Source organism: Phragmites australis, chromosome 7 (genome assembly GCF_958298935.1).
Source record: "Phragmites australis chromosome 7, lpPhrAust1.1, whole genome shotgun sequence".
Taxonomy (NCBI): Eukaryota; Viridiplantae; Streptophyta; class Magnoliopsida; order Poales; family Poaceae; genus Phragmites; species Phragmites australis.
Window position 1 is genome coordinate 28,212,446 of NC_084927.1, and position 26,307 is coordinate 28,238,752.

Here is a 26,307-nt window from a genome sequence, read left to right on the forward strand (position 1 = left end):
CTCAAAATGGATGCTGTGTTTTTGCTGTTTTCTTGAGATATTTATGCTGCTCGCAGCAGCTAGCTCGTAACGCCTGTCGCTCGCCAAAGGCCAAGTCCTTGTCAGGGGAATTCCATACTCCACTGGCTCTACTGCCGAGCTAGATTTCCCAAAATGCCCACGGTAAATTTTAATTTCCTGCTCTCTTTTAGGATCTTGACCACCGTCGACCGTCGTGCCCCGAGTTACCGCGTGTTTCTTGCCGAAAGCGCCAAGGCATCTGGTGCACTACTAGTCTATCGTACAAGTAAAGGGCGCCTTATTAGAAGATAAGTGTGTCAAATATGGAAGCTGCTATTTTCCAATCTACTGTTTTTTAAGTTGATCTAACGGTTCATAATCATTCTTTGACCTCCCGCTATCATCATATTCTCTCTCTTCCACCCGTAACATAGTGACATTATGATGCTCGCTCACTCTGTTTTTCTCCTCTCATTTCTAACAGTATCCCCATCATCAAATCTATGTCTACTGCCCTATCACGCTAATATGTCTTTACCGGATAGGTTCCTTACTACCCGCGATCGGTGGCACCCAGCCTTGCTACCCTGCCTGTCGTCCATCGCTGCCGGGTTGACAAACTCTCAAGGGCATCCCCTAAAGCCTGCAAAAGATAACCCCTGAAGCACAACCGTCGTCGCCAACCTCACCAGTGCAGCGTCAACCGTACAATATGAAATTTTCGATCGACTAAAAAATAGGAGATGCGGTCAAATAATAATCTCTCGTAACAAACCAAATATATGTAATGAAAGCTGATGGTCTTGATTTTTTTTTAGAATCGACGATCTGATTAACAATTCCTTGACAATATTAGTTTTCCGTAAGATTCGTTCACTTAATATTTCATCATGACGATCATACTACGCAAAACATGCAAGCTAGTAGTGTTTAGCAGAATGAGCACGTGTTTCGTCTGATGCCAGAGTATTAGCACGAGCGTACGTACGGGCGTTAGCATATCATTCTCAATTTCCCACTCCACTTTCTTGGCAAAATCCTCGGTGTTCTGGGTGCTCAAGTACTGTGCGAAAAATATATTGTTGTGGGTTCTACGAAGGCGACGCCGACGACATTTGCTACAAGTGGTAGTTCATCCGGTGCTACAACACCTGATGTCATGCGACTGTAATTGTAACGATCGATCACTTTCCGACGCACAAACGGGGTCACGGACTAAACTAATCCCAAGTTTGACGGCCATGCATCATTGCAAGTGCACCGATTCACCCATCCTCCGTACCTGGTCGTGTTCGACATGTTCTGGCTGGCACGCGGTTACAAAGGTTGCATTCACATGCATGTTCCCTTAATTTGGTACAACGAAAAGGAGATTTTACTCGCTCTGATCGATCTGATCAACTTATCAAATCTCCGTCGCCATCCAGGAAAGGACACAAACCACACGAGACTAGCGTAGCTCTGCCCAAATGTATGCATGTACATACTTTTTAGATAATAAAATAAATCATATTCCAACATCTAGATTTGAAGATATACATCATATACGGATGAGCATAGAGCTCGGTGACAATGCTTTCAGATAGATCCGAGTTGACGGGTTCAAGCCCCCACCTTGCACCTCAATTCTCCAACGAAGATCGTGATGTGGAAAAAAAGATTTGAAAATATACTAATTAAGCCATTGGCTAAACATGGTACATCGATCCAATGAATGACCATAAGGCGCCAAAAAAGCAAAGTTCAGGCAACATGTAGGCATAAATTCTATTGTTAAATTGTCATCTATGTTTGGTTAAAATCTCCATTGTTGTTGTTTCTTAAAGTTGGCATGCAATGCATATTTATCCCCTCTTCCTATTTTGTAGCAACATCCAAAATCAGATCCAATATATTCCTCTGCATAAGACCTGCATAGAGGAGTAGATTTTTATTTTGTCAAAAAACATATTATTTCAACTAAGCATAACACCCAAAAAAGAGCTCCTGCTCCAGTCAAAACTTGCTTTTTAAGTCTCTTATGTAACCCGTTTTGCCATGATCGAAACAAGTTGAATACATTAAATGGGATTTGTAAGCCAAAAGTTATCTACACAGTTCTCTAAATAAACTTAGCAATATGGAAATTAAAGAAAAGATATTGAACAGATTCATTATTGTTACGAAACCAACATTTTTCACTGCCATATCAATTACTTAACTAAGTTGTCATTGTTGAGAATGTGAAAAATATTTATATTTAGTATATCTATCATATCTAGTATATAGCTAGCTAACTAGTAACCTATAGTAGCTAGATTACACGTGCGTGTACCCGATGTATGAATCGGTCGGTCGGTCTGTTCATCGATCGGTCCGGTCAAATCTAATCATCGAGCTCTCGGTCGATCGGTCAGCACGGGACCTAACTCGTACGCTTTTTGCCGTGTTCCAGAGCTATGACTCGACTCAAATCGTCACCGCCAGTCTGCCACCACTAGTGCGAGCTTCAACTCTTGACGCCGACCAACGGACCAAGTGATCCCATTCAAGTTGGAGATGTCTCACCGCCCGGCGGTCGAGCGAGTTTACTTTAGACGAGGAACCGAGTAGGGAGAAAGACGGAGCGAGTCGATCATATCTACCGCCGATTTGATGATGTTCCCGGCAAGACTGTGCTAAAACGTTCGTGAGACGACGCACATCACAAAGAAATCTCCGGGAATTTTTGGGACGAGCTAAGCCCCGTGTTACAAAACGTTGTACACAATTTTACACGAGGCCTGCAGGATACGGTGTTCTGGGAATTACCGGAGGGCAACTTTGGAAGACCGCACAAACAAAGTCCATTTGGATCGTACACTCGCTATCCTAGAATCATTAAAACTAGATATTATGTTATAAACGGTTTTTTAATATGTTATAGATAAAATATCTTCACGGTTATCAAGATAGGCGTATATGGAATAACTAATAAGATACATGTCTAGATGTGAATGAACTCATCAATGATAATTTTATAAACCTGTCTGTTTCTATCATATAGATACATATGGTTTTTAAAAAAATATGTTTATGATATTATCACAGATGATTTTTTATAATATCAGTCTGTGTCTATACAGTAAACATAGACAAATTTGACCACTCGTCTTCCCTGAATCTTGACTTTTCACGTACATAACCCACTCGTCTCTCGATGCTCTTTTTTCTTTCCACACATACAACTCATTTGTCTCCCCTCAATATAAAGCAACTAGAAATGTTCTTCTTCCTCAATGTCATATCATGTGTTTCACTACACTTAGAAAGAGTAACCCTCACTCGCCATTAGCGTTGGAGAAGTGAGATCTCGGCAAAGATAGAATCCCTTTAACTATACCGATGTGAGTATCATATGGTTATGTGTACAATTTTTATTGTTTTGATCTGTGTAACGGATAGTAGAGCCTTGTTTCCATCATAGATCTGCAATAATGCAGTTCACGACAATTAGGAGATGGCATGATGTAGCGAAAATAACTCTTAGCCTATGATTATGATTTTGATGATTAATGATAATATAGTCATTGAGTCTAACATATTTGTCAAGAATATACGTTAGTATCTCTCATGGATGCAATACATCAAGAAGCCACTACAGTTAGGATAAAGTTTAATTAAATTGGAAAAGTCACAGGAGAATTTATCTCATCGAAAGGTTCGGTGTAGAGAAGTTTGCACTCACCGAAGATTTGTGTTTAGAGACTGTTAGCCTCATCAAATAGTTTGGTGCTCTGTATGTTGAACTCACCGAAATATTTTTGACAAAGGGGAGAAGACTAAGGATTTCCCGAGTAGTAACGTGATCTGCACTAGATAGCACCGAAGCATTTCTTGCAGAGAAGAATGCAAGTACAAAGACTGAAAATTAACTCACCGGAAGGTCCAGTGCTTGGTTTATACTTACCAGATTATAGCACCGGAGTATTTCTTACAGAGGCGACTGCAAGTGTTGAAGAATGAAAATCAACTCACCGGATAGTCTGGTAATCATGGAGATAGTTGCATCGGAGCATTTCTAGCAGAAAGAAGAGAAGATTTAACTCACCGAATATTCTAGTGTGAATGAAATGAACACCGGATGAATCCACCAGAGCATTTTACACATATATGATGCAAAGGCTCGGATGACTAAGATAACTCACTGGAAGGTTCGGTGATAGATTTGAAGGCACATCGGAGTGTTCGGTGTCCACAAAGGCTCTGAATGAAAGTCCAACGGCTAGTTTCTGAGATTATACCTACCGGATGATCCGTTGTTACTACTACTGTTCTCACCGAATCATCCGGTGTTAACAACTTTTCTGAGCTATTGGGTAAACGGCTAGCTGGCAGGTTTGTGGCTATAAATACCCCTTCACTCAGTCATTTAATTGTGTGGCATGCTGATGTAGTCTAGAGGAAACTCATATATACTTGAGAAGACATCTAAGTCATCAAAGTTCTTAAAGTGATTATCTAAGACGATTAAGCACAAGATTAGAGAGTATTTAGTATTTATATGCCTAGAGTGAGTTGTAGCTAGGTGATGCAACTTGAAGAAGTGATCAAGGAGTGATCCTGTCGGCACCTTGGAATCTTGGTGACTCATTGGCATCTTGGACCTTGGTGACTCAAGCTTGTGAATCCTCCAACTTGGTGTGGAGCAGCGGCAAGACACGTGTACGGGGATGCGAAGACCCTTGCCTTGGTGGATCAAGCTCTGAAGTGATCACGACGGCAAGTGACCGAAAGAAAGGCTAGTGGTGAGACCTTGCCTTAGTGGCTTGGTGGCTCATCGTACTTGAAACCTTGTTTTGGTGACTTAGTAGCTCAAGAGTTGTGACCGAAAGAGACTTGGTGACCTAAAGTATATCTTTTGTAAAGCTCCAACATGGATTAGGGATGGTATTCATGTCATCGATATCGCGAGATAAAAATCTATTGTGCCGAGTTTGTCTCTCTACCTTATTTATGTTTCCACATTTAGATACTTGCAATTTACCTTACTGAAGTAGGTTATAATTCTCTTAAACGGTAGAGTAGACATATTAGATAAATCTAGAGCACATTTAGATAAAAATTAATATAGGTTTATCTTGTGAAGTTTTTGGAGCCCTTTTGGTTTAGGTTTCTAATTGTCCTAATTCACCCCCTCTTAGTACGTCATTGTTCCTCACATAGGATGGAGTTGTCCCTACGATGGCTTCGACGGTGTGAATGCTTGACGTCAACTTCGGCTAGGCAGACTATTCCTTCTTTGCTACTATGAAGGCCCCTCTGGCGATCATGTGTATGTTGTTAACCGTATTCTCCATTCTATTCTTTCGGATGGAAATTTCTCCATTGTTGTTCATCACAATGGAGATATTTTTATCAACTGTAAGACATGCTTGAACGCTCATTTCTTGCTGAAAGTTGATGGTTTGACAGTAACGCAATATAGTTTTGGCTCATGTGTGAGCTAGTCAAGGTGCAGCTAGATCCAGATGACTGTGAGCTCCTCATTGAAGATAATACTTGGGTCGACGTTGTGCTAAAATGTAGAAGGCTGAGATGATATCTATCGGCTGTGTTTGGTTTGGTTTATTCTGGTTTCTGCTTCTCGGAAGCTAGAAGCCGAACCAAACATCCCAGCTGCTAAGCTGGTTTTTGGAAAGCTACAAAGCTGGCTTATGAGGAAATAAACTAAAAGTTGAGAAGTTTATTGAGATGAGATTCTCTGGCTTTTGTTGTGCTAATAAGCTAAAAATGTATTGCAAAAGTTAATAACAAAAAGCCAGCAACCAGAAGCTAGAAAAGTAGTTTTTTAGCCAAAAGCCTCAGCCTAACCAAATAGGCCCATCATCTCACCTTTTTGAAAGATGGCGTCGATCTACCCAAGTTTGTAGATCATTTTTCATCTTTTTGGAAGACAACGTCGCCATGATGACAAGAATTTCATCTTTTTGGAAGACGGTGTTGATCAACCAATGATATATAGCTAGGTTTATACGTTCTGAGCAATATGTGATGTGTATTTATGTGATGTTATTAACCTTTGTGATATGTAAATATCCATGCTTTGTGTTTTAAACCAAGTGTGATCGATGTTATGAATAATGTGTGATCGGTGTTCTGAATAATATATTAATAAATTTAATTTGTGAATCATAAAGTGTATATCTGTGTAACTCTTTTCTCTCATAAACAAATTTGCTTTCTTGCTACGCAATTAAGAAGCAAATTTACTTATAAAGGTAAATGGTCACATATGTTTTTTTAAGCTAGAAAGCAAATTTGTTTATAGGGGGAAATAGTAACACATACGATTTTTTAAAAAAATTCCGTCTACGGTAATAAACACAAATGGATTTAAGAAAATACTATCTGTGACTCTTACTACTCATAAATAGGTTTAAACAAACATCGTTTGTGACTCTTACTACTTACATACTGTTTCAACAAAAAATCATATGCGATCCTTACTACATATAGATAGTTATCTAGAAAATACGTTTATATAAAAATATATTATAGACAATTCTAATATCGTTTGTAACAAAATCAATATCGTATGTACTTTTTAAAAACCGAATATATAATTATCTATAATAAAATTTAAAATCTATCTCTAACACCTCGTTGTAATTAGGTAGTGCCTTACCCCTTCGAGAGACCTCCTCGTCGTGACATCCACCGAAGAACGATGCGCTCATACTAATTAAGCAGATCATTAGATCTCGGGATTTAAGTATTGGTACGGCCCCCTGCCCGCCCCTCCACGTACTACACCTCCCATGCCACCTCCTTACCTTGCGTAGAGCCGTAGCTCCCGTGACAATGTGCGCTGCTGCTTCAATTCCGTCCCTGGCTCCCTCTCTCCTCACCACCGAATCACCAAACCAAACGCATCACCGCGCGCATCAGCACGACATGGATGATGCATCCATCGAGCTAGCGGCTAGCGCGCGCCCCAGCTTAATTAAACAACTCCGCACGTCCCTGTTGCTGGCGCTAGCTATCTGCTTGCTGTCGCCGGCCGCCACCAGCTCTTGGGTGGGTGGTGCGCTGCGCCCACTCGGTCGGCCAATCCCGCCGCGCCACCGGCCCGCACGCACGCGCGCCTTCTCTCTCTTCCGCAGAGATCGGTTGGACGGATCGGCTCCGGCGAGGCAGCGAGCGACGTCGAAAGCGCTTGCGCTGTTGTGCACCAGCCCGTAAAATAATGTGCCTGCTATATCGGGCAGGCTAGCACGTACGGGCGGGCGAGCTGTTGGCGGGGTTATTTTATGCGCGCATCTCCGTCTTTGTGCGTGGGTGCGGTGACTTTGGCGCGTCACGCCGGCGACAGGTGTCACCCGCTGGGGCAGGACCACAATCGCCATCGCGCATAAAGCCCGGCCAGGGACAGATCGATCACATATATAATCACGCAATTATCGCCACTATAATTAAGTAGGCTTAGCTAGCCTCGCAGTACATGTTACGCCCGGGTTTTGCTAGCTTTAGCTTTCTGTCTGTTTGCGTGTCGTTTGCGCTCGGGCACGCACGTAGGCCGCATCCTATTCGCGTTTGATTACTAGCTAGTTTTCTCTCTGCCGTGAGGTGGCTGCAGCAAATTAAGGGTTAAGTATGTTAATATGTGTGCGGTGAAATGAAGCATCCATCCATACAGGGTGGATCCACCGGAGAGGGAGATCAAGCCCTCCTACCCCGCACCGGAGAGCCTCCCAATCCCTTCTACAATATTTTTGCATCGAAGAGGAGTCCTAGAAGAGAAAGAAGAGAGTACTATATTTGGTGACTCTAGATTCGCCACTACATCCATATATCTATCTATTGTATGATGGTGTGATGAAGTATATTAGTCTACAATTAAGTATCTTTCCTGCTCCTTTACTTTGCTATCCAGAAGGCTCGAAAAGCTTGTTTATAAAACCCAAAAGCCCGAGCGTATATATTTGGATCGGAGTATGTTTATACTCCAAGCAATATGATCATCAGTCACGCATCACAGGAGACTGGAGCTAAAAGTAGAAAGCAAGATACGGTTCCCGACACAAAAGTAGTTAATTAGCTGCATTTGGAACAGTTACGTCCGCCCAATGGTGTGTGCGATAATGCTGAAGGAAGGCACTTAAAAGGTCCCTCGATCGTGAGCTGCGGCTTTACAGCTCAAGGGCAAAAGGTAAACTGCACTAGCCAGGAGTAACTTGTTCTGGTCATTCGTTCTCGAGTATATATGTATAGTTGTATACACGTTTCCTCATCTTCACATCCTCGGTTTTGCGCTCAGTTACGTACTTTGAACAAAGCTTTCTTTGCTTGCAAATTAAGTTTTGCTATCCTTAGAAAACCTAATGGAAAAACATGTTGTCTTTGTCTACTACCCGAACTTCGATTGTTATGTATCATGATGTGTCTTCAATTGTTCTACATTTTAAATGGCATGATTGCAAAAGAAGAAGAATACAAAATTCTTACATCGTTATGTATGGTATGTGTAAAGGGAACACGTTAGCTAGGTGTGTTTATTAAAAGGGGTTTTCGGAAATTGACTTCTCACTTACTGCAAGAGTACTGTGATGTCTATGCGCAGCGGTGCTTATGTTTTAAAGCTTCTGCAGAAAAGCGGCAGTGAAATTCTAGTACTATCCTGTTTTTCTATTCTGTGGGGGTTCCCTCACAAGGCTCGTCAATATATTTGTAACTTCGTTTAACAAAAATTGCTAATAACCAAACAATAATAAGATATCTAAATGCGTTGCACAAATCAGTTTGAATACTACCACCAACTACTAATGCTGACTGAAACTTTAAAATGTCTAGGATAATCAATTATACCTTTTCTTGAAAAATAACAATTTAATACCATGACTGCAGAATGTATAGTGCTGTGTTCAAAGGAAAACAAGGGAAAAAACACTACTACAAAATATCACATATCTTACATAATAATGCAGACGACACTCAAAAACCATCTATGATAGACCTAGCACAGACGGACACTCAGAGAGCCAGCATATGCTAATCACTCAGTGGGCACAAACTATCTAGGATATAGGCACATCACAGTAGGTTTCCAAATAGAATCATATGTATGGTATGTGTAAAGGGAACACGTTAGCTAGGTGTGTTTATTAAAAGGGGTTTTCGGAAATTGACTTCTCACTTACTGCAAGTACTGTGATGTCTATGCGCAGCGGTGCTTATTTTTTAAAGCTTTTGCAGAAAAGCGGTAGTGAAAATCTAGTACTATCCTGTTTTTCTGTTCTGTGGTGGTTCCCTCACAAGGCTCGTCAATATATTTGTAACTTCGTTTAACAAAAAATGCTAATAACCAAACAGTAATAAGATATCTAAATGCGTTTCACAAATCAGCTTGAATACCATCACCAACTACTAATGCTGACTAAACCTTTAAAATGTTTAGGATAATCAATTATACCTTTTCTTGAAAAATAACAATTTAATACCATGACTGCAGAATGTATAGTGTTGTGTTCAAAGGAAAAACAGGGAACAAACACTACTACAAAATGTCACATATCTTACATAATATTGCAGATGACACTCAAAAATCGTCTATGATAAATATAACACAGACGGTCCACTCAGGGAGCCATCTGCTAATCACTTAGTGGGCAAAAACTATCTAGGATATAAGCACATCACAATCGATTTCCAAATAGAACCATATGTGACGTCATAATTGATAGTTTTTAGTGGTAGCCTTCTGTGATATATTCATCATCACAGTCAATTTCCAAATAAACAATATGCGATAGCTCCACTTATCATAGATGGTTTTTTATAAAAACTGTCTGTGATTTTTTTTTTCAAATTTTTAGTGAGATCTTTTGAAATTTATAAAAAAAAATTGTATGAAGTCATATGGACATATTTTTAATATGAAAATTATAACTCCCAATGAGATATATAATTTTTTAGTTGATTTTTTTTATTTGAAGTCATCTAGGTGCCCAAATCTAGTTAATAACAAATTTGACATTCATAGCTTATCGAAATCAACTCCTTTCGTCATGGTTTACCAATTTTTTTTATTTTTTTCAATGCCAAAAAAGTGGGGTCTTGTTTAAGAACCGTCTATTATAATGTATATTCTAGACAGCTCCAAACGCATGTCTATAATGTATATTCTAGACAGCTCCAAACGCATGTCTATAATTAGAGGAGTCATCATAACATTTTTGAACAGACGGAAGAAAAATTGTATGAAATGTGGGTTTGAAGCCATATCTTGATAGGAATCTAGGCCTTTGGGGAGCTAAGGAAACACTTCCACTGGATTAACATTCTAATGCTAAAGGAGCACCAAGTTCTTGGGTGCAATTCCGGCTAGCTAGGCGACGTGAAAATAGAAAATAAACTATTCCTTTTTTGTACGAAGCAACCTGATCCCTCCACGAGCACATGGCAGTCCTTTCAAGCTTGTAGCGTAAAGGGAAGCAAGAATCTTGATGTCGAGAGAGATCTAATTGTTAAACATGCTCGCATGCATCTCACTGTTCACAAAAGAACAAGTGTGCTCCAAGCCCCCAACTGCCTTTCTGGTACCGAGGAAATGCTGTACTTGTTCGTACCAAGCGAAGCACATGTGTCCGCAGGAGAGCATGTACCTCCAGAGCCCAAGGAGTAGATCCACAACGAGCATTGGACCAAAGTGTTGGCTTATTCTGTGAGCTCGGGGCCGGTCTGTGTCCGCGATTTTATTTATTTTTTCATTTTCAAAATTACAGTTATAGATATCTGTTTCAAAAAATAGTACGAATAGACGTCTATCCTCTTTTAATTGGGCGACAGGAATGTCGCTTTTTCAATAGATGACAGGTCCTGCACCATGTTAGGTTGCCACTACGCTACTGTTGCTTGATAGATCATAAATGTCTATTCGTGCTATTTTCAAATGGACATCTAAAATTGCTAATTTTGAAATTTTACAATATAAAAATAAAAAAATCGTGTGTCCAGATGAGAACATGTACCTCCAGAACCCAAAGGAGAATAATGATCCATAACGAGCATTGGACCCAAAATGTTAGTCCATCTTAGAAAAGGTAAGATTGGCCCATGCAACAGGCCCACTAAGTAAACACGTCGCCGGAAATTCCTGATGGCACACGTTTGTTCATGTCAGTCTGGTCATCTTCATAATACAGGGGCAAAAGAGAGCGGAATGTTTTTTGACAATTCTGGCCTTCTAGCTTCACGGTGTTTGACTCATGCACGCGCTTTCCTCCCGGCTCCCATGGCCACCCCTAAAACACGCCACGCTCATCGACCGGCCCATCCGTCTCCGTTCGTGGCTTCGTGCACGGCGCATGCCACAGTTCTATCTATGCCAAGAGCAAGCACCGGCATTCCTCACCCACGGCCACGGGCGAATGGCGTGACAGGAACCGAATTTACGTGACCACCTCGATCGATCCATGGCCGCCTCCGTGTTCCTCGCCCTCGTCACCGTCCTCCTCGTCCTGCCCGTTGCTCGCGCCGAGATCAAGACGACGCCCATTGTGTCCGACCCCCGCTCCGTCATCCTGTTCGAGGAGTTCGGCTTCAGGCCCGGCGGCCACGCCACCGTCTCCGTCACCGGCGTCACATGGAAGGTCCCTGAGGGGTCTCAGCTGCAGGCCGCGGACCCGTCCCTCATGGGCTTCATCCTCATCTCCAACTCCCTCTTCTTCAACATCAACAACGAGTCCGAGCACGCCGAGGCCACCGGCGGCGCCTTCTGCCCGCTCACCAGCAAGTACGTGCAGCCGCTCTTCCGGCTCAAGGACATCGCGCCCGACGGCACGGGGAAGGGCTCCGTGACCATCGACGCCGCCGACCAGTACACGGTGCTGTTTAGCAGCTGCCAGGAGGGCGTCGAGATCACTATGGACGTGCGCACTGAGATGTACAATGTGCGCCGCTCCGGCGCCAAGGAGTACCTGCCCGTCGGCCTGATGCCGCTGCCGGGGATCTTCGCGGCCACGTCCGCAGTGCACTTCGCGTTCCTGGGCGCGTGGGTATACGTCTGCGTCAAACAGCGCAAGACGGCCGAGCGCATCCACGCCGTGATGGGCGCGCTCCTGCTGTTCAAGGCGCTCAAGCTGGCCTGCGCCACCGAGGACTCGTGGTACGTGGAGCGCACCGGCACGCCGCACGGGTGGGACGTCGCGTTCTACGTGTTCGGCTTCTTCAAGGGCATCCTGCTCTTCACCGTCATCGTGCTCATCGGCACCGGCTGGTCCTTCCTGAAACCATTTCTCCAGGTGCCTACGTATACGTATATATGGCTATATGCAACGATGAAGGATCAAACCTGAGTACCTGACACGCATGTAACACTCGTGCATTTCCCATTTGTGCGTGCAGGATCGCGAGAAGAACGTCCTCATGATCGTCATACCCCTGCAAGTGATCGAGAACATTGCTTCGGCGGTGATCGGGGAGACCGGGCCGGCGGGGAGAGACTGGCTGGCGTGGAACCAGATCTTCCTTCTCGTCGACGTCATCTGCTGCTGCGCGGTGTTCTTCCCCATCATCTGGTCCATAAGCAACCTGCGGGAGGCGTCCAAGACCGACGGCAAGGCGGCGCGGAACCTCCAGAAGCTCACCCTCTTCAAACAGTTCTACCTGGTGGTGGTCTGCTACCTCTACTTCACCCGGATCGCCGTCTCAGCGTTCGCCGCCGTGCTCAACTACAAGTACCAGTGGGTCGTCAATGTCTCCGTCGAAACGGCGAGCCTTGCCTTCTATGTGTTCGTGTACTATAACTTCCAGCCGGTGGAGAAGAACCCGTACCTGTATGTTGGTGACGAGGAAGAGGAGGCTGCTGGTGGGCAGCTTGAGCTGGAGAGCACTTTCGAGATATGATACATCGACGTGTCTCTCCAAGTTTTGTACTTACTACTCTAGAACTTCATATGATTTCGCTATTTTTTGGGTCACCTAAATTTTTTTCCATCTCTCATTCACCTCAAATTATATATTTTTGGAAAATTTTACTGCGTTTTTTTAGTCTAACCTGTCTGTGTATCCGTGGGGCTTCTTCACCTGTTAACTTTCTTTTTGTCTTGGTTAGAAATTCTAACAAGGCCATCTTTTTTAAGTTAGAGCAATTTGTTTTCTTTTTTTTTCCAAACAGAGCAATTTTTTGTTGTAGTTTTTCTCCTTAGAAATAGCAACATAAGACAAAGGTGAAAGCTGAAACAAGATCCAAATACCGTAATTGACAATGAATCTTAATAAAATTGTAGCCGGGAAGCATTTGACAGTCTCATTATCGTCTCTGATCCCTCGGCACGTACTTAAGCTACGACGATACAATTAAACCTACCAATTTCAAAATTTATCGGCCTGATAAAATTGAATATGTACAAGGATATCTAGTCATCAAATGTAAGCATCAAAGAGCAGACACGAGATTTTATATAGGTTCAGATCTTTCTCGTGATAACAGCTTTATGTTAGGTTCTGTCTTGATTAATCTCAGGAAAAGACAATGATCCCGGTAAATTCTCTCATGTTCTAAATCTTGAAGCTATTATTAAATGAATCTAATCGTAGTTTGAATCTGCTGTGAATCTCGATGGATTATTTCTATTTCTATCTGACTAAACTTGCTTCATATTACTTACTTGTCTGGCTTTTGGCTTCCCTTTTATTCTCCCTTGGATGTACCCCTCTCTTCCTTATATAGTCATGTTGAAGACATGTACCATATCTGGAGTCTTCGAGTGTAATGTTTCCGACTTGTATTTCTTTTGAAATTCAATGATGTTTTCCATATAAAACACGATGAATTGTCTGACCTGATATATCGACACATGCCTTATTTACCTAATGGTGGTTATAAAACCTGCTGTATTGGACTAAGAACATATGTACTATGTATATCTCTTGTATATAAAACATTTATGTTAAATCTTTCAATTATTAATTATCAAATCATTATCAGGTTTGAGCATGATTTCAATTTTGGCTAAATTTTGACCAAATATCAACTAATTTAAATGGCATGTTCGGAATTTCAAGGAAATATCAAAATGCGTCCCAATTTGATCAAAGTTTGTTTTTTAATGGAAGTAGTAGAAAAGGACCCATTGTATATATATTAAATAAATCTACGATATATCACCAAATAACTATCTAATCTTTAACATACCATCGGTTGACGTCCAGGTGCCCCGACAGGGTGCTCGTCTGCAAGGCCAAGATCAGAGGATGTCCTTCTCCTTGCCTGTGGATTACGTTTATCCGATACAAGCTCCAGCGGCATGATCTGCCGGTTGAGCCTAGATTTAGAGAACTTTTATGGTATCTCTCCTACTTAAAAGAGCCTTAAGGCGTGTTCCATCCGCCTGTCAGATTCCTCTGCTCGTCCGCTCGCCCGCACGATCGCCCGATCGGACGCCTATGCGCTTCGTCTGCACATCCACACCCTCCTGCCCTCACCCAGTGCCCGCGCTCTCCTGCCCTCGCCCAGCGCCACCACCGTCGCAATCGTGCCCTCTTACCCTCGCACAGTCGCGCCGCCGCATACCCCTCCTCCACCCCCTCTCTCCCATGGTGCACATCGGGGGTGGCCAGATCCGCCGGCCTCGAGCTAGATCCCGTCGCCATGGATGCCACATAGCGCGCAGACGAGGGGGCGCCTTTGCTCGAGTCACCATGGATCCTGCCCTCGCCTGAGCCGCCGCCGGATCTCGTCGGGCTCCCTCCAGGCAGATGCGTCGTCGGGATGCCTCCATGGAGAGATGAGGAGGACAGTTGGATCTCGGTGGTGGCATATCCCGGAGAAGAGCAACTCCACATCGCGGTTGTCGTAGCCACACTCGTCGATGTCGACTTGCCTCTGCTCTTCCTCATCTTCCCCAGCTCCGACTCTTACGTCGCCTCACCTCAGTCGCACACGCCGTGGGGTCAGGGGCGAGGAGGAAGGCACCGTCGTGGATGCGTCGGGGTCGGAGCTCGTCGACGATGGCGCATGGTGGCCCATGTAAGTGGGATGGGGAGGGGTGAAGGCAGAAGGAGGTGGAGGTACATGTGGAGAGTGGCCGAAGGATCCATTCTTCTGGATGTTGGGTGGCCAAAGGATCCATTCCTCTTCCCTGCATCGCACAGCTGTTGCCATCTCTGACGATGTTGGCCGACAGGTAGCCGCAACCCATTCACAGTGTGAAGGAGGCCATGGACTCCCTCGCCGCCATCCTCGACGGGGTGCTCCTAGGCTCCGTCGCCGCGGCCGACGACCCCACGGCTGCGCTCCTGCACGACGCCAACGTCGCCCACGCCGTGACTAGACACCTCCGGGGCACCGGATCAGGTGTTGGGAACGACTGCCTATGCCGCTAGCTCTACGACGCGTTCTGGTCCAGTGTCCCCAAGCTCCAGCTCGTGGAGCTGCGCTTCGTGCCTACGCTGGCCGACGTGTACATGTGCCGCACCGTGTCCCATAAGCCACTGGCCAGGTTCGAGGCCATGCTCTTCGCGTTATACGTGCATGCCGCGGCTCAGCGCGACTCTAGGGAGGCCGAGACCGTCGTGCTCCCGAACCTGGCGAACCCAAGCCCGTACCACGATGCCAAGGTGCCGCCCAAGGCCAAGCCCACCGAGCTCGACGTCGCAGTGCTCTCCTTACTGCTGAAGCCACATGGCACCATGCGTACAAGGTTAGCAAGAGCATGGCTTAACTCAGTTTCTTTTTATTATAGATGCCATGATTTTTTTACTCATGTTACAATAAGAGTTAGGGGGTAATGTACATGTTTTTCTTTAGTAAATTATTGTAGAGTTACTACTGAAGTTTGAAACGGAAGCTCACACATGCTAAAATTTTCGAAACAATTTTGCTTCTCTACTTAAATTTCCATATCTACTATTAATTATATTTTACGCTTTTTCATATCTACTTTAATTTTCGAAACAAGATGTTGGTCTCATCTCTTATAGGGAAATGATTGACCAAGGGCGCCTAATCATTGAAGCAGTATCAATCCCTGTGATTGGTGTTGCTAACAATGGTTATGAAAACTGTATGAATGTCAAGAGGAAAGTTAAGGGATTTATCAATGCTGGTTTTGCTGGAATTATTCTTGAAGATCAGGTATCCTTTTCAAAAGGAGCAGAAGGAGTAGGATCAGGAAATTGCAGCCACTGATGCCCCTGTCTCTCGGTGAGGACTGCAGATTAGAGGACGAGAGGTGTCTCCGCCTTGTCGATCCATTCGCACCCGTCAGGCACCTGGGTTGTGTTCGATTCCGTCCAGCCAGGAGAGTCGGAAGAGGGCTCGATAGGAGTCTCAGCCAGAGTCTGAGACAGAGCAGACAGAGGAGCCTCAGCCTCAGGGGGAGATTTGACTTTTGTACTTGACTTCATACAAGTCCCTGAGGATCTAGAAGCTCTGATTCATGCCGATTGTCAAGTGGTTCACCCACAGAGGGATGAGGGGGTTAGCCTCAGATTTTGGATGATTCTCCAGGAGAGCTTTCACACATCATACCTCAAGAGGGGGTCAGCTTGAGCGTTCATAAGAAGCTCAACTGGCACTATTTGGAGTTGGCAGCTGGAGGTGTGGACATGAGAGCACACTTTGAGGCTATTGCAGGGCTTGTAGAGTTGTTGTCAGGAGTGAGTCATTACGTGGAGGATTAGGTGAGAGTCTTCTATGCCACGATCAAGATAGCACCTGAGAGGAACTTCATATAATTCATGTCCAGAGAGAGTTGGAGACTCTACAAAAACAACATTCTAGAGGTGTTGGGTCTTCAGGTGAGCTCTCGGTCTTTGTACGAGATAGTACACCCTCACACTCAGCCACCCTACCATCCTCTCTTTGGTGGAGTGTTCCTGATAGATGATGAGATTCGATCGATCTTCATGCAGCCTTTCGTTCCAGGATCACCCCGAGTGCTAGACATGTTGATTCCTGCGGCAAAGGCGTTACACATGGCTTTGAGACGTAGCCTACTCCCTAGGATTGGATATGGAGAGGCGATCACTAGCTTGCAGCAGTGACTGATTCTATCTATACTCACTCAACAGTGCTTTGACATAGTTGACCTGATCTTGTGTGAGATTGAGGATGTAATTGCAGAGGGGATGACCACGAACAGACAATAGTCATATGATCATTTCATATCTCATTTGCTTGCACATTTGGTTAGGTTCCCAAAGTTTATTCAGACCTACTAGTCTCCTATGCACTTCAGTGTATATTCTCCCACAGCACCTTCAGACAGACGCCAAGGTCAGTGTGCGATGTTCCACGCTCATGAGCAGGTGCCAGCTGCTGATAGAGAGAGACTAACAGCAGGGGATCAGACCCTTGCAAAGGCCAAGATAGAGCTCCCACACGCTTTTCACTTGAGTGACAGCGACTCGGATTATTAGGATCTTGAGTATTTTCAACCGGTCGCTAGATCACACGACACTATGGCTGGAGGATCCTCTCATGTTGTTCCTACGACTACAATTGCTTCAGCACCTAAGACAGCACCCTCCGTGCCCCTTTCTGCACCTCCATCGGATTTTTTTCTCATCCTTCAGCAGATGCAGCAGCATCAGGTAGCCCAGGCCGAGTAGCAGGCCAAGTTACAGGCGGACATGCTACGCCAGGCCGAGTAGCAAGCCAAGTTACAAGCAGACGTGCTATGCCAGTAGGGGCAACAGCTTGTGCTGATGCAGTCACTTTAGCAGTAACAACAGACCACTTTAGCAGCACTTCAGGTTGATAGAGAGACAATGACCGTATGCTCATGTTCATATCCGGATGTCTTGATTCTCTCTGTCAAGCATCAAGCCTTCAGGGCACCTTGTCCTCTCTCGAGCAGTGTTAGTGGTCTTTTGGGTACACCAATATCAGCTTTTCACATGTCACCTCTCTTCAGCACTGGTATCTTTTCTCAGCCTGCCAAGACGACACAGAGTCCAATATTGCCTTCTCTTTATACCCGTTGACTTCTGGCACTCATTGTTTTGAGGACTCACCACAGCCGACCGTACCATCTTAGCAGCCATCCGTTCAGTCTCCATCTATCATTATGGCTGCTTTCGTGGAGCTCGATGTAGCATTACAGGAGATGGCTACACAGGGTACCCATAAGACCTAATAAAATATATACATGACTTATATTTTATTGTATCCATAAGACCTAATAAAATATATACTTGATAAATATGTTAATCTTATTAATTATGTTATCATTAATTATCAAAATCGTATATATGTCTTAAGAGAACATGTTAGCTAGAACCTTGCTTTGTGGGCCGTTGAAATCGAGAAATTTAGATTTTTACCACTCTAAAAGTGAACTTTGCACATTTATCACTCTAAAGATTGACTTTATAGATTTGCTACTCTAATTGTAAAAGGACCGTGGTAAAACTGACTTTCTATGTGGTCTGAGATGAGATGAAAAGCAAACGAAAGAAAAATTGTATAATGGTAAGGAAATTAAATAGACAATTTCCGCAGTTGCCGGGGCCAAAGTACTCGGCAGCCGTCGCCAGCATCCGCGGGCTCGACGTCGTGGGCCCGAGCGCCGCCTGATATCCCCGGTGCTCAACGTCACCGTCCATTTCAGCAACCCCGGCGAATGGTTCGAGGCCGTCGCGCTCGGGCAGCGGCCTCGTGCCGCCTGTCTGCGCGAGGCCCACGGAGGAGTGCGAGCCTGCGAGATCGCCGCCACGGTGTTCGGCCTGGACGTGGCAGCTCCGAGGGAGCTCCGGGAGCGGCTGGCCGCGGAGCTTCTGCAGTGCGAGGCGGTGGTGGACGTGGCCGTGACCACGCCGACGGACTGTAAAGAAAGCCATCGCGAGCGCCTGCGGGGAAACGGAGTTGGCGCTCGACTGCGAGGCAAAGATCGGCGGGCGTAGGTGCAAATTGGTGAACGCCAACTCTCTTCAGTTTAACCAATTATATTACTTTTTTAAAAAATTTACTCAGTTCGTTAGATTGATCAATTTTCACCTTTAATGAGTCCCATCTCCATGCTCGGTATTACCGAAGTCGGAGAGTACCGAGAAAAAAGAGCGTGTACGTGAATAATTCTCGCGTTCAATTCATGGTAGTAACCTTAAGCAAACTCCAGTACATTTAGGTGCATTGGTTGGTATTTTTCATATAGACCGCAAGTTAAGTGAAATTATATTTGTTAAAAAAAAGTATTTGATTAATTATATATTTTTGATAAGATAAGTTGAGTTTTTGTTTGATTGATTGAATCTGAGTTTCTATAATACTGATAAGTGGATCCGTTTGTACGAGCAGATGCAGAAGTCTGTATTCGTCATATTAGGCTGTAAAGTAAAGCTCAATTCAAACATTACTCTTAGACCGGGATGATATTATATAATTGCATCTGTCGAATTAGACTGTAACAGTTAATACAAGCAACTAAAAGATCCTCTTTTTAAAATTATATGTATTCACTGAACCAGATTAAAGCAAATTTGAGCAACTAAACGCACCCTTACTCGAATAACCCATTCCCGTGATACTATTTGTTTTTTCCTGTCATATTCATGTGAAATTCCTGCCCGCAAATCGGATTCTTATATTGTGGTGGGCGGTGCTGTATTGTACTATGGCACCATAGATACAAGAACACAATAATTAATTGTTTGAATACAACGACACAGGAAATTCCAGATAAGAATCATAGCAACCCGGGGCTCCCTTGTAGGCTTGTACACATCACCAAAGACCAAGTAAAACAGTTCATTACATGTTTCCAAAAATATGGAATATTTCATTAATAAATTTTAGGAACCGAACTATTTACATCTCCAATCCCTCTTCATAAATATTTTTTTCCTTCAATCACACGATTATAGCTCCCACAATGTATTCAGTATTCACTACCCCGCGCACCTCAATTTCTTCCGTATAACCCCATCATGACTCAAATAAACAGAAGAATAAATAGGTACTGGTAAAGTACCAGCAATCAATGCTAAGAATATGAAACCTAAGATGAATCTTGTAGCATCATCAGAACATTTCATTGCCGAGATAATGGCGAATTACCTTGCATGAGGCTTCTCCAAGAATGGTTCTGGGAATCCTGCAGCATGTGAACCATGGATGGTGTTTGATAGGAGTAAACAAGAGTGGTGCTATCTGTCGAATCTCCACGCGCTGTTGCTCTCTGCCAAGAATGTGAACTCAGTCCAGACAGCATATATGCCCTTCCTGAAGCTTCATAAAGTTGGCGGTTTGCCATCCTCTCCTGCATCTCCCTTAGCTCGGCATCAAGAGCCATACATAGACGGTCCCCGCTCTGGCTAGCGAAGGATTCTGACAGCACCCTCCGGCAATCCTCTAGAATGGTCACAGCCTCGGAAAGAGTACCCCTTTCAGCAGCAGCCCGTGCAGATTCAATAGAATTGGCAGCTTGTATGCGGTTCCTCTCTCGATCGACTTCAATGGATACTGGTTCAGACACGATTGATGTTGGCCTCTTGATTTTCACCTCGTCACCTTGAATCTTGATAGTCTCATTTGTCACAGGATCTCTGTAGGCACAAGCGACTCTTAACAGTGAAGTCTGTTCACGAGATTTTGGGATGGTCACCGCCAGCAAAATGTCTCTCTCCTCATCAGCATACAAGTGACCAATATCAACTGATCCGTTTCGTCCATCCCTTGCCACCTTACTTGGATAGCTACCACATCTGATGGAACAGAGTTGAACACCAGGATCAACACATTCCATGCTAAGACGCATCTCCCGAACAGCAACACTAAGAAGCCCACCAATACATTGAGCAAACGCATCTTGCATCACACCTTCATCCTCTATAAAGGAAAATGTGCCACCGGAAGCTTCAGCAATGGAATGCAAGGTATCCGAATCATGGTCTGCTCCAAAGCCAAAAGCATGTAGAGGTACCATATTGCGTTCATCATTTATAATAGAAGATGGAACAAGTGGCCTATGATCTGCTGAGGTTCCTTGGACATTTGAAGAAATGTTGTAGGAATCTTGACCATCTGACAGAAGAACGATACTGCATACTGAATTCTTGTAGCTGCGGTCCTCAATCACTTTCATAGCTTTCTTTAATGCATCAGCAATATTCGTACCACCACCAGCGCCAAGTGAGTTAATTTTCTGCAAGGCCTGCTGCCGGCCATGATGTGACATACGCCGAAGAGGGAACAGTCTTCGGGCGGTAGATGAAAAAGCAATGACTGAAAGGCGATCAGATGGGCCAAGGTGCTGAACAACAAAACCCATTGATAGCTTCAGGAGTGCTAGCTTTGTGCCTGCCATACTGCCACTAACATCAAGCACGGTAATAAGATCAACAGGAGCTCTGCTTGTCGATCTCACAGAGCTTTCATTGGCTAAACTGACTGTGACGTGGTCTGGGCTAGCAGTGGGGGCCTTTACATGGATAAGAATATCAAATCCATCTATAGATGATGACTGTGGAACGGCTAGGAATTCTGGGTATGAGCTGATCCCGGCAGTTCTACTAGATCCAAAATTAAGATTGTCAAAAGCCTCTTTGTGCTGCAAAGGTTCATCATCATTGTAGTCTGCTGGCTCAGGAGTACGTAAGCGACGGGCATCCCGCCGACGGTTTGGAACTTGCCGGTTAAGAGCCATAAGGGGATCTTGTTGGGGAGATCTTTGGTTAATTCCAATTCTTCCAGCAGGGCTATTAGAAGATAGTGAGCGACAGGGTATCTCTTTCCACTTCGCTCGACAAACCGGGCAGACATAATTTCCATGTTTTACATTAGATGAGATACACTGAAAATGGAACATATGAGAACATTCTGCAGTAAACAGGGCTTGACCATGGCCAGATCTCATGGTAGCAAAGCATATTGCACATTTCCCCTGCTGAAATACAAACCAGATAAAAAAATCAGTTTAACTCTATTGAGTAATAGAAAAAGAACTGCTCGAACAACATGAATATTCAAGATAAGCAGACAACGAAAAATCAATATCACCATGCAGCAATGACAGGCCAGCCAAACATTAAAACTAGCACTTCTTTCTGGCTTCTTTCTGGCTGGTAAGTGGTATCCACCACATCAATTGAGTTCATGCATCAATTCCTTGTCTACTAATCGCTACCAGAAAGTAAGAGGTGAACTATTTCATGCGCCTACAAAACTACGGAACTAGGAAAGATTGAAATTATATACAAAGCACACCTTTTGACCAGCAGCTAAACGCCTACCACCAACGGCAAGCCAAAAAAGGAACAAAAATAACCATCAACGTGTTGTTATACTGATGTAGTTCATCATTCATTTTAGGGGCACTGTATTTTTTTTTTTATCACCATAAGCTTCAGCAAAATAAATCATGATTTCAATGGTTGCATATGGTCAAAGCTACTTCAACATGTCGCATCAAAAAGCTACTTCAGCATGTGAAATAAAGTCAGCAGGAAGATTTATCCTACAACAATTTAACTTAATACCTAATAAAAGGCAATAAAAATTCAACCTAGCACAGGCTCTGCTCCTGATTAAATTAGGAAAAGATGCACACTTTGTGGTCACAAAATTCATGCATCAGAGGTAAAGCACTTAAAACTTCTTTACTGTTTTCCCCACTTTGTGCCAAGTTGATGCGTGCATGAAACTGATAAACGCCAACTCAATGAGGCAATCTTTGTGAAGTTACTTGTCAAATTGGTACACATTCACACACATATCACCAACCGAGCGGACATTTCTCGTGCCATTAAGACATAAAGACTGCATAAAAACAGAAAGGGGCAATCAGCAATCAGTTGGGCAATTTGCATTCCATATAATGGACAGCAGCTGTCAAGTTGGAACGTTTGCCGTAAAGAAAGAAAGAAAGAAAGCTGGTGGTAGGAGGAAAGAGTGGGGTTCGCTACACGTGACCACCACGGGCAGGTGATGAGCAAGATGCAAGCTTTTCGCTTTCTTTTTCAGGGAGGAGGGCAAGACGAATACAGGTACAACGGATGGAGTAAGTAAGAGGCTTGCGTTAAGCAATTATCTAGCAATGGAGCATTGACTAACACAGAGACGTTAGAGGATACCCAGCAGACCACAGCTGGCACAATACCTCCTATGAATATGTTAAAACAGGTCTAAAATTATTGAACAGTGTAACATTTACTAACAGAGACATCAGAGGATACAGAGCGGACCACAGCTAGCACAGTATCTCCTATTACTCTCTTAAAACAGGACTGAAATTGTTAAAAAAAAAAAGACAGACATTGAATTTTTTTTTATTTTTCTAACAGAATTGGAAAAAAATTCTTTCTGATGAAAGAGAATAAAACGCTGCAAAATGATCTAGTATAATTGAGAAGCCTACTCAAAATAGGAAAACAAAACGAGAAGCACACAAAAACAAGCGAGTTGTAAATTGTAATCATGGCAAAGAATCATAGAAGAGCTACATCGAAAATTCTTGAACGGGTGGAATGAAGCCAACTTTGTTACAGATACGCATCTAATCCGCGCTAAGACCCAAGACGGAGATTGCCTAAAACCTCGATACGGAGCTCGCCTTATACTAGTAGCATTTCAATTCCAAATCACAAAACGCAGAACGACCCCCACGTCCCAATTCCCGATCAAACCAAGCATTCAAACCCGAACGTTCTTTTTTCGCTGGATTGAAAACCCTAACCTCAATTCAGAAACGTTCATATCTCACCTTGGAGGAGGAGGAAGACCTGCCCCGAGACGTGGACCGCCGGAGCGCGTCCGCCGGCGTGATCGGCCCCGACTCGCCCTCCGCCGCCGACGCCGCCACCGTCACCGCCACATCCCGCCGACAGCCACCGACGCCCGCCGGGGCCCGCCGCTCGCAACCGCCCACCCTGGGGGCGTGCACGCAAAGGCGGAGGCCCAGCGCCCTCCTGACCTTCCTCCACGCGCCCTCCATCGCCGCAACCGCGTCCTCCCAGGCTCTCGCCTCACGGCTCTTGATATTCTTATGCCGCCACCCGCCTACGGCTTACGACTACGGGAGGAGAGGAGGGGAAGCGGGAGAGGAAGAGGCGGTGGTTTTTGGAGGGGAGCCGAGCCGACATGGGAAGGAGGGAAGGTGGAGGCGTAGCGTTTGGGTGCGGCTTTTGGTTTGACTGGTCTGTCGCGGCAGCGGGAGTGGGGAAGCGTACAGCGAGTGGTAACGGAAACAGCTGGGGTTTGAATTATGCGACGGTGGAGAGTTGGGTTTTTTTTTTACGCCAGGTCGAGAGTTGGTTGGCGGTGAGTGGGCGCCTAGCTGGTACTCTGGCCCTGTTTAGGTCAGCCTGGCCGAGCCTAGGGAGGTTTTTATTGAGCCAGGTTAGAATCGAGAGTTTGGTAGAACTTTAACTATAAGATCTATATTAAAATTTCAATCTAGTCAGACCTGAGGAGTTTTTTTATTGGGCTATATTAGAATCTAGTTTGGTAGAATTTTAACTCTAAGATCTATATTAAAATTTGAAGTTTATGGAAGAGTGAATTATATAAAACTATAAGTATTCTGCTATTGATAACACAAAACTACAAGTATTGTGTCTAGTAACATAAAATTACAAATATTGTGTACTAATTTCACACAAAACTCGATTTTAATTGAATTCACCTAAAAAGTAGTCTTATATTTTTTCAAAAATCCTAGAACTTTTTATATGTGTTTCATAATTCTTAGGTTCAACTCACTTTTTCATCATATAATCTAGGATTGTAAATAATTTTAGAAATTAGTCTATCATATAATAAGAATATTAGTGAATTTTAATAGATTGTTTAGATGCATGTATAATGAAGCCGGTGGTAGCAGGGATGAAGAAGTTGCTGATAACGATGACTCGGTGCTTACCTTCGTGTGCTAGGCTACTGCAATGTGCTGTTGTTGAGTATAACACCTTATCTAACTGAGGATACTGGAATAGTGACATCTAGGTCGAGCAACAGTTTCGTAACAGGGGGAGGTCATCCACTTTATTAACCACTATGATATAAGGACAAGAAGGAATCACAAGTGTGCCCGGTCTAACCCTACAGACTATGAGGTCAGGTGTATCAAGCACTTGAATTGTCCTTACTTCGTGCAGTAATGTCAACTTGGGCCTCACGATGTGAAATGCATATGCAATAAGCCAAAACTACATCATATCCTGTGCTCGTGTGTCTTAGCCGTTTGTAGGGATATTGACAGCAATGACAGATCATAGTACGGAGCACCTTATTTCACGATTGAAGCATTGAGAAGCACATGGCTTCTAAAGATGCGATCCTTCAGCATTAGAAGCACCTACGAAGCGATCGAGAGGCCTAAGTGGGTATCATATCTCCGAGCACGACACACGGATCTTGAAAGGCCTAGAGCCACGAGGTTGTAAAGTGACATGGATGAAGCAGATGCTGTTGACGGCCTAAGCAAGTGCAAACATTGCAAACAATCTGGCCATGACAGAAGGACATGCCCGACCCGGCAGTAAACTATCGTACCACTATCGAACTATAGTATATTAGAGTTGTTGCATTTTAGTTTGTTATTTGAAGTTATTCGCAATCATGGTTTGTATTTTAAATTGTTATTCACCTATTAGTTGTACTACTTATTTTGTAATATATTATTTGGTACTGACATCATATGTGATTTTTTTTGTTGAACCATGAAACTTGTAATATATTCTTATTTGTTATTCACCTACTTATTGAATCATATAGCTTGAAATCATTGTCATGTCTCGTGGAAGTCTTTCCGAGCTTCTTTAGCAGTAATATGACGAGAACTATAGGGGACGGATGATTTTCATAGTGCAGTAGATACCACGATTATATGTGATTTTTAATTGCCACGATAATTTTCTACCAAATCAGTACATGTATTGGATACCTTTTGTAATTGCTTCCGTTGCGTGCCCAGAGTGTCCACACGATTAAAGAGTTAGACCCTTGATTCCACGAGCCACTAGCATAGGCAGGACTACTACCTTTCGCTCTCATGATGACAAGAGCTCCCATGGGACACCTCTACCGCCAATTGAGGAGCCACTTCTCATAGGTTTTGTCGACTAGTGGTATCCTGAGACACACATGCTTCACTTTCCTTTTGATGATATGGCCGTAATATTGAGGGACGTGGCCATATTAACTAGGCTGCTAATTAGGGGCATCCCGTTAATAGTTTTGTGACCAGCAAAGGAGTAGTGTAAAGGTTACATTGAGAGCAGGTAATTACTTATTATATAATGCACTTCAAATATTATAGTGATACTCAAGCTTCATTGGTCATCTACATCTTGTAGGTTTAGTGTGCAATATGATAAGAAGGATGTTGGCATCTTCATGTCCTAGAT

General features: G+C 43.9%; 2 protein-coding genes across 3 annotated transcripts; one reads left to right on the top strand and one right to left on the bottom strand.

The window, feature by feature from the left end:
- Window positions 1-6,915: 6,915 nt before the first annotated feature.
- On the top strand, window positions 6,916-12,864 carry LOC133925543 (protein CANDIDATE G-PROTEIN COUPLED RECEPTOR 7-like). Its single transcript, XM_062371437.1, has 3 exons — window positions 6,916-7,038; window positions 11,400-12,260; window positions 12,364-12,864. Exons 1-3 carry the CDS (start codon window positions 6,916-6,918, stop codon window positions 12,862-12,864), a joined length of 1,485 nt encoding a protein of 494 aa, XP_062227421.1.
- Window positions 12,865-19,721: 6,857 nt separating this feature from the next.
- On the bottom strand, window positions 19,722-24,135 carry LOC133924557 (E3 ubiquitin-protein ligase WAV3-like). 2 transcript variants are annotated; one of them, XM_062370149.1, is made up of 2 exons: window positions 23,664-24,135; window positions 19,722-21,845 (listed from the first exon to the last, which is right to left on the bottom strand). In XM_062370149.1, exons 1-2 carry the CDS (start codon window positions 23,892-23,894, stop codon window positions 19,995-19,997), a joined length of 2,082 nt encoding a protein of 693 aa, XP_062226133.1. In that variant the 5' UTR covers window positions 23,895-24,135; the 3' UTR covers window positions 19,722-19,994. The 2 variants fall into 2 exon arrangements, with proteins under 2 accessions (XP_062226133.1, XP_062226132.1); XM_062370148.1 differs by having other exon boundaries at window positions 19,722-21,848; window positions 23,664-24,133.
- Between the last annotated feature and the right edge of the window lie 2,172 nt (window positions 24,136-26,307).